The sequence below is a fragment of the Pyrgilauda ruficollis genome, unplaced genomic scaffold (assembly GCF_017590135.1).
Source record: "Pyrgilauda ruficollis isolate IOZ18807 unplaced genomic scaffold, ASM1759013v1 scaffold366, whole genome shotgun sequence".
Lineage (NCBI taxonomy): Eukaryota > Metazoa > Chordata > Aves > Passeriformes > Passeridae > Pyrgilauda > Pyrgilauda ruficollis.
In genome coordinates this window covers 57081-66475 of record NW_024525112.1, presented here as the reverse complement: position 1 = coordinate 66475, position 9395 = coordinate 57081, and the positions used below count along the sequence as shown (strand labels likewise).

The 9395-nt window shown below is 52.5% G+C and overlaps 1 protein-coding gene across 3 annotated transcripts in view; it reads right to left on the bottom strand.

Annotated features, from left to right (window-relative positions):
* Positions 1-9395, bottom strand: part of DTNB (dystrobrevin beta) — a 46545-nt gene that overhangs the window by 830 nt on the left and 36320 nt on the right. For 2 of the 3 annotated variants that reach the window (XM_041475840.1, XM_041475841.1), the window contains one exon: positions 127-251. In XM_041475840.1, the coding sequence (XP_041331774.1) occupies positions 127-251 (125 nt within the window). Of the gene's footprint in view, positions 1-122; positions 252-9395 lie in introns of those variants that run through there. The other variant, XM_041475842.1, reaches the window with a different exon arrangement.

Here is a 9395-nt window from a genome sequence, read left to right as displayed (position 1 = left end):
GGGTGCCTTAAGCGGGGGGGGGGGGGTTGGGGGGGGCTAAGGGGTACTCACACAATGTGGGGCAGGTCTGGGGGCTCAGGAGGGGGTTCAGGGGTGGGGAGGGGGCTCAGGGGGCTCGGTACTCACACGATGTGGGCCAGGTCCAGGGGTCTCTCGGGCTGCTCGGGGAACAGCGGCCGGGGCGGGTCCCTGCTGGGCACACAGCCCAGGGACTTGCTGATGGCGTGGCTCAGCTTCTTGGCAGGGGATTTCTGGGGGGAAACACACGTGAGTCTGGGGGCTGCTGGGGGGAAACACACGTGAGTCTGGGGGCTGCTGGGGGGAAACACACGTGAGTCTGGGGGCTGCTGGGGGGAAACACACGTGAGTCTGGGGGCTGCTGGGGGGAAACACACGTGAGTCTGGGGGCTGCTGGGGGGAAACACACGTGAGTCTGGGGGCTGCTGGGGGGAAACACACGTGAGTCTGGGGGCTGCTGGGGGGAAACACACGTGAGTCTGGGGGCTGCTGGGGGGAAACACACGTGAGTCTGGGGGCTGCTGGGGGGAAACACACGTGAGTCTGGGGGCTGCTGGGGGGAAACACACGTGAGTCTGGGGGCTGCTGGGGGGAAACACACGTGAGTCTGGGGGCTGCTGGGGGGAAACACACGTGAGTCTGGGGGCTGCTGGGGGGAAACACACGTGAGTCTGGGGGCTGCTGGGGGGAAACACACGTGAGTCTGGGGGCTGCTGGGGGGAAACACACGTGAGTCTGGGGGCTGCTGGGGGGAAACACACGTGAGTCTGGGGGCTGCTGGGGGGAAACACACGTGAGTCTGGGGGCTGCTGGGGGGAAACACACGTGAGTCTGGGGGCTGCTGGGGGGAAACACACGTGAGTCTGGGGGCTGCTGGGGGGAAACACACGTGAGTCTGGGGGCTGCTGGGGGGAAACACACGTGAGTCTGGGGGCTGCTGGGGGGAAACACACGTGAGTCTGGGGGCTGCTGGGGGGAAACACACGTGAGTCTGGGGGCTGCTGGGGGGAAACACACGTGAGTCTGGGGGCTGCTGGGGGGAAACACACGTGAGTCTGGGGGCTGCTGGGGGGAAACACACGTGAGTCTGGGGGCTGCTGGGGGGAAACACACGTGAGTCTGGGGGCTGCTGGGGGGAAACACACGTGAGTCTGGGGGCTGCTGGGGGGAAACACACGTGAGTCTGGGGGCTGCTGGGGGGAAACACACGTGAGTCTGGGGGCTGCTGGGGGGAAACACACGTGAGTCTGGGGGCTGCTGGGGGGAAACACACGTGAGTCTGGGGGCTGCTGGGGGGAAACACACGTGAGTCTGGGGGCTGCTGGGGGGAAACACACGTGAGTCTGGGGGCTGCTGGGGGGAAACACACGTGAGTCTGGGGGCTGCTGGGGGGAAACACACGTGAGTCTGGGGGCTGCTGGGGGGAAACACACGTGAGTCTGGGGGCTGCTGGGGGGAAACACACGTGAGTCTGGGGGCTGCTGGGGGGAAACACACGTGAGTCTGGGGGCTGCTGGGGGGAAACACACGTGAGTCTGGGGGCTGCTGGGGGGAAACACACGTGAGTCTGGGGGCTGCTGGGGGGAAACACACGTGAGTCTGGGGGCTGCTGGGGGGAAACACACGTGAGTCTGGGGGCTGCTGGGGGGGAAACACACAGGTGAGTCTGGGGGTTTTTTGGGGGACAAGCTCAGGTGAGTCTGGGGGTTTTTTGGGGGGACAAGCACAGGTGAGCCCTGAAGGAAGGGCAGGGGCTGTGAGCTTTTAGAGGAGCAAGCATTTGGTTACAGTTTCGGAGTTACAAGGCAGTATGTAACTCCCTAAACTAACAGATGCCACAGGATTTATTTTGCTTTTTTAACCTATCACTTTTACTTCTGCTGCAGTAGGGACACTTTCATCCAATGGGCTGCTAACTCACAGGCACACATGCTTTTATTGTGCTTTCTAAACTCAGTTTATTCCATGCAGCCTCACCTTTTCACTAAAAACCCTTCTCTCTTTCACCCAACACAGTTTCTCTCTTACTTAAGGGATATTCTTGCTTACAACTCCAGAAACACACGGTTGTGGCTTTTCTGCTAAACGTCTGTGGGTTGCATTTTTACATTTAATTTACATTTTTACATTAACCTAAGTGTCCTCTAAGGCTGCAGATGAAACTCTTCAGTGTCTGTAGAAGTTTTTCTGATTCTCACACTAAATGGCCTCACAGCATCAGTGACCCCGGGTCCTTGGCAGTGCTGGAATGACCAAATTCCTGGAACAGGAATGACCAAAAAATGGGGATTAAATCCCATGCTGACAGAGGTGGGGCGGGGTTTTTTTGGGGAACAAGCACAGGTGAGTCTGGGGGTTTTTGGGGAACAAGCACAGGTGAGCCCTGGAAGGAAGGGCAGGGGCTGTGAGCTTTTAGAGGAGCAAGCATTTGGTTACAGTTTAGGAGTTACAAGGCAATATGTAACTCCCTAAACTAACAGATGCCACAGGATTTATTTTGCTTTTTTAACCTATCACTTTTACTTCTGCTGCAGTATGGACACTTTCATCCAATGGGCTGCTAACTCACAGGCACACATGCTTTTATTGTGCTTTCTAAACTCAGTTTATTCCATGCAGCCTCACCTTTTCACTAAAAACCCTTCTCTCTTTCACCCAACACAGTTTCTCTCTTACTTAAGGGATATTCCTGCTTACAACTCCAGAAACACACGGTTATGGCTTTTCTGCTAAACGTCTGTGGGTTGCATTTTTACATTTAATTTACATTTTTACATTAACCTAAGTGTCCTCTAAGGCTGCAGATGAAACTCTTCAGTGTCTGTAGAAGTTTTTCTGATTCTCACACTAAATGGCCTCACAGCATCAGTGACCCCGGGTCCTTGGCAGTGCTGGAATGACCAAATTCCTGGAACAGGAATGACCAAAAAATGGGGATTAAATCCCATGCTGACTGACAGAATTAATTCTGAAAATGCTGCTGTGCTCACCGAGCTCCCAGCAGTGACATGGAACCCTGGGGATGGTCTTTTCCAACCCTGATAATTCCATAATTCCAGGGACACGGCAGCTCAGCCACCACCTGGCAGCTGCTGCCCCTCACTGACACCCCAGCAAAGGGCAGCCCTGGCTAATTACTGCTGTGCAATTAATTACTGCTGCTGTCCAGCACTCCAGGGTGCAGCTGGGACCAGCTCCCAAGGGGCATCCAAATGAAAATCCAGATTACCACTGGCAATTACTGATAATTAGCAGCAGTTACTACCATGGAGTCAATTCCTGCTGATGTCCAGCCTGCCCTGGACATTCCTCATTCCTTCCAGGTCCTGGAATTTTTATTTATCAGCCCACAGCTCCGTCCTGGGGAGCTGAGGATTGTGTGAAGGCCCTGGAGAGCCTCTGGATCCCAGGGAATGGGAACTTGGTCACCCCAAAATCAGCAAATCCTGGAAGGGTTTGTGTTGGGAGGGACCTTTAAAGCTCAACTCATTCCACCCCTCTGCTTTAATTCCTCTGAAATCCAATGGAAATCACAATTTGATTTTGTGTCACTTACTGACCCCACGGAGAATTTAAATTATGCACACAGATGTGATTACTCCAAACTTACAACCCTCGTTTTCCTCAACTAATCCTTCCCCTGCTGAAAATGAAAATGGAAAAATAAATGACATTTATTTCTCTCTGAATTTGTTCATCTGGGGGGCTGGGGACAAGGGATGCTCTTTTGTTCTCTTCTTTTCTACCTGATGGTTCAGGCGGGACTTTTTGGCTTCTATTCAATTAGATGTTCTCTAGTTTTTGGTGAAGTCCCTGAGGTCCTGTGAGGTGGCTTTTCACCTAATCCTTGAGAGAAACTTCTGGGCTTCTTTCCTTTTTTGGGGACAAAGGCTAGCTGTGCCACTGTGTCATTAGGGAGCACACCTACAGGCTCTGAGGTCCCTCCCAACTCCAACCACATCATTAAACACTAATTAACAATCAGGAACACCTCTGGAGCTGAGCTTCCCCCTCCAGGATGTTCAGCCAGAGCAGCTCCTTGCCCTCCCCTGCCTGTCCCAGTGCCAGGCTCCTCCTCTGCATTGTCCCCAGCACTTTGGGACAGCCCTGTGTCACCCTGCCCCAGGCCAGGCTCAGGGTGGGCACTGGGAACAATTCCCACCTGGAAAGGGCTGTCCATGCCTGCACAGGGTGGATATGGGGAACAATTCCCACCTGGAAAGGGCTGTCCATGCCTGCACAGGGTGGATATTGGGAACAATTCCCACCTGGAAAGGGCTGTCCATGCCTGGCACAGGGTGGATATTGGGAACAATTCCCACCTGGAAAGGGCTGTCCATCCCAGAGTGGATTCCCCATCCCTGGAGGGTTTCAAAGCCCTGTGGCTGTGGCACTTGGGGACAGGGGTCAGTGTGGCCTGGGCAGTGCTGGGGGTGCTTGGACTCAATGGTCTCACAGGGCTTTTCCAACCCAAGTGAATCCAGGATTCCATGATTTTATAAATGTTACAAAAACCACAGAATCAGCTTTCTGAGATTCCTTCTTCAGCAAACTCACAGCCTTTTCCACATCCACACCCACCAGTGAAGTACACTTGCCTTTTGCTCACATCTATCAAACAATACTCAAATAAATTCCTGCTTCTCTCTCTTCCTGCATGGAATAATAAAACCCTTGGCAAAGATTTGCCTCTAGTTATTGTAAGGGTTTAGGGAACCAAGAATTCTCCTAAATCCTTCCAGGGATGGGCACTCCAAACCTCCCTGGGCACACCTGGGCTGGTGTCCAGGGGCTGGCACAGCACCCCCAGGACCTTTCCCAGCTGGTTTGGGTGTTTGGGGATGCCCTGGCAGCCGCTCCCATGCCCATTCCCGTTCCCATGCCCATTCCCGTTGGCATTCCCAGGCTGTGTGTGCCCTAGCAGTTTGGGGATGCCCTGGCAGCCATTCCCATGCCCATTCCTATTCCCGTTCCCGTTGCCATCCCCGTTCCCCCATTCCCTTCCCAGCTCCCTCAGCCCCTCCTGGGGCTCCATTCCCTTCCCAGCTCCGTTCCCTGCCCTGGACACGCTCCAGCCCCTCCAGGTCTCTCCTGGCAGGAGGGGCCCAGAGCTGCCCCCAGCACTGGAGGTGCCCCAGCAGTGCCAGCACAGGGGACGGGCACTGCCCTGGCCCTGCTGCCACCCCAGAGCTGGCACAGCCCAGGGGCCAGTGGCACACCTGGGCACACCTGGGCTGGTGTCCAGGGGCTGGCACAGCACCCCCAGGACCTTTCCCAGCTGGTTTGGGTGTTTGGGGATGCCCTGGCAGCCGCTCCCATGCCCATTCCCGTTCCCATGCCCATTCCTGGGCTGTGCATGCCCTGGCAGTTTGGGGGTGCCCTGGCAGCCATTCCCATGCCCATTCCTATTCCCGTTCCCATCCCCATTCCCATCCCCATCCCCGTTCCCATTCCCATCCCCGTTCCCATGTCCTCCCGTTCCCATCCCCATCCCCATTCCCATCCCCATCCCCATCCCCGTTCCCGGGCTGTCCGTGCCCTCTGCCGGCCCCATCCCGTTCCCAGCAGTGCCCGGGGAACGCAGGCGCGCAGGGACGGGGCGATCGCTGCTGAGAGCCCAACCCGCTCCCAGGGCACGGCACCAAGCCAACCCTTCCCTTCCCAGCCTTTCAAAACCTTTACTCCATCCTCAGCTCACTTCTCACTGCACTCAGTCTCATCTCTCTACGGCACAAAGTAAAAAACTACCACTGGTAATAAAAACGTAGCAGCTCTGACCGCAGCACACAGCAACACCTCGAAGCCAAGCACCTGAAATCACCCCTGGAACATCTGTCAGTTCTATTCCACAGCTCTATTTCTCCCAAATGTTTAGTCTTATTTGTCAAGCTGGGTCCACGTCCCTGCACCTCATGGCACCCCCTGCCTTTGGATGCTTTTCATTTTGGTGAAATATTTAATTTTTTTTTTCAGTGTCCATGCCATTTCATTCCTATCTTCCCCTCAGTGTTCTGTCTTCCTCTTGGTTTTTTCCTCCTAATTTTGCAATATCTGTAAGGTTGGTTTTGCCATGTTTTGGTCCTTTTCACTGCAACTCATTTCCTCCCACACCAATTCCTTGTAGTCACTGAATTACCAAAGTTTCTTTTTTTTTTTTTTTTCAGTTGCATTTCATTTGATCATATCTCCTTTCCAGAGTAAGTCTCTGTTTTGTGTTTTCAAGATTTTAATTTCCTTTCCTGAAAGGAAATTTCTTCTTTTAAACTTATGCCTATTTCCATTTCTCTCCCAACAATACCTTTCCCATTCCACAGGATTTCCAAGTCAACATTTCTTATTTTAAAGTTTACATACAAACACATACGTAATGTATTATGTAAGTATGTATAGATACACACTGCATGAACCTTCTGTTAAGTTTAAAAATTTTCTATAAATCCATTTCCCACACCCCAGTGCTGTTCTTATCCCATGGAAAACCCTTTCCAAGGGATGCCAGTGGGCCAGAAATCCCAAATATTGCATTGCTGACAGGAGGGGAGGGGCTGAAACGAGGATGACTCCTCCCTGCCCGAGGCTCCTCAAAGAAACCAAAACTGAAACAGCCCAGAAAAGAACATTTGGGGAGCATTTCAAGGTCTGCACCCCTCCAAACAGGCCCCAACGAGCAGCAAAAACACTCCTTAAAAATAGGTTTTTACCTGAACTTGTCCATAGAAAATCACTATGGTGACAGATTTTAATTTATTTCATCACTATGTTCAATATATAGAGGTACATAAAATATCCCAGTGCTATGTGTAGCAAAAAATTACCAAAGGTACCTCAGAACTTCAGGAAAAAGAAGCTATAAGTATGTAAATTATATATTGTATGTATATATAGTATGTGTTAATATTAATAATACATTCATATAATAGTATTAATATCTACTATTAATAATACATTAATATTTATACAAACAATAATGTTACCAATAAGTATATTGATCACATCTACCATAACTGTGGAGATATTTCTTACTGAGCTCATTCTGGGTCAGAAACATTGAAAATACACCAGGAAAGTCTGAATTCACACTTTGAATTCTGAGAGTGGAAAGGCAGGAAAGAACATTTCTTGTTTTGCTGCAGGAGAGCTCCTTTCACCCAGGAGTGTGAACTCACCAGGGGCTCACAGGACAAACGCAAAATAAAGAATTTTTTTTAAAATTAGGATTTAAATTTTCATAAAATTGACATAAACACTTGGAGAAGTTAAAAAGAAAATATTAAAAGGATGGCACTGGATGAGCTTTAATGTCCCTTCCCACCCAAACCATTCCATGTTCCCATCATTTAGACCTCTCTTTGTATTAAAAATCCCAGCCTGGATTTATATGCATTTAAGGGAATAATAACTACTGTTAGGTGGGATTAAACATTCCAGAAGTTTATTACCCACAGAGTTATAAAAAGGACAACAGAATTTTCCTTTGCCTCCCAACTGCTGCCTGCTACTTAGCCCAATTTTCTAAATTAAACAGTAATGCTCTAATGACTCTTCCTTCTGAAGATAACTATTAATTATAATCCTAATAATGAATAAGGGGAATGCTGGGCTCAATCTTTTGCCATAAAATAGGTTTTTCTCCATAAAATTGCCTATAATTCCCTGAGCTGTGGTTATCATCCTGCCATCAAACTGCACGGTACTGCTCAGGTCCCTCCTGTGAGGCCTCTTAACTTAGAGTTTTCCAGAAACACATTTACAACTGGCAGGAGAAGAAGAGAAAAAAGCAGAAATTGTGTAATTCTTTAAAGATGCCCCTGGATAAAGGTCCTGGATAAAGCACTGATGGCCACTGGTTTGTTTTTGTGGGAGGAGCAGCTACTACACCAGCGTCATTCCAGAACCCCTGGGGATGGAGAAGCCCTCCAGGACCACCCAGTCCCAGCTGTGCCCCATCCCCACCTGGTCCCCAGCCCAGGGCACACAGGAATTCCTGGGACACCCCCAGGGATGGGCACTGCAACCCTCCCTGGGCAGCTGTGCCCTCTGCCCAGCCTGGAACATTTCCTGAGCTTGGTGTGACCCCAGTGCAGGACCCAGCTCTTGGCCTTGTTGTCCCTCACCCCAGTGGTCCCAGCCCATGGATCCAGGCTGTCCTGGTCCCTCTGCAGAGCCCCCTGTCCCCAGCAGATCCACATCCCACCCCTGGGGCTGTCCCTGAGCTGAGCCAGGGTGGTGCCCTCATGCCCTGAAGGTGTTGGGCAGGAGTGACCCAGCCCTGAGCCCCTGGTGCCCATGGATGTGCCCATGCCAGGTTTATCCAGACAGGAATAAACAATAAACCCACTCCAATTCCCTGTTTACACCCTTTGGTGTTTGGAAAAGCCCCTGGAGCAGTTCTGCTCCAGACCCTGAAGATGCCTGAGGGAATCAGCCTGGAGAGGCTGCTCCACACCCAGCTACCCAGGAGGAACATCCCCATCCAGGAGGAACATCCTTATCCAGGAGGAACATCCTCATCCAGGAGGAACATCCGCACCCAGGAGGAACATCCTCATCCAGCAGGAACATCCTCATCCAGGAGGAACATACTCATCCAGCAGGAACAATCCTACTCAGGAGGAACATCCCCACCCAGGAGGAATATCCCCACCCAGGAGGAACATCCTTATCCACGAGGAACATCCTCACCCAGGAGGAACATCCCCACCCAGCAGGAACATCCTCATCCAGGAGGAATATCCAGCTACCCAGGAGGAACACCCTCATCCAGGAGGAAGGAACATCCTCACCCAGGAGGAACATCCCCACCCAGCAGGAACATCCTCATCCAGGAGGAACATCCTCATCCAGGAGGAGTACCCTGACCCAGGAGGAGTGCCCCTGTCCACAAGGAGTGCCCTGCCCCATGAGGAGTGTCCTGACCCCCAGGAGGAATGTTCCTGCCCTGGAGGAGTGCCCTGATCCAGGAGGAAGCCCTCACCCAGGAGAAGTGCCCCTGCCCCAGAGCAATGCCCTGACCCAGGAGCAGTGCCCTGCCCTGGAGGAAGCCCTAACCCAAGAGTGCCCCTGCCCAGGAGCAGTGCCCTGACACAGGAGAAGCCCTAACCCAGGAGCAGTGCCCCAGCCAGGAGGAAGCCCTGAGCCAGGAGCAGTGCCCCTGACCCACAAGGAGTGCCCCTGCCCTGGAGGAAACCTTTATCCAGGAGGAGTGCCCTGCCCCAGGAGCAATGCCCCTGCCCAGGAGAAGTGCTCTGGCCCAGGAGCAATGCCCCTGACCAGGAGAAGTGCTGTGGCCCAGGAGCAATGCCCCTGCCCTGGAGCAATGCCCCTGCCCAGGAGAAGTGCCCTGCCCCAGGAGCAATGCCCCTGCCCAGGAGAAGTGC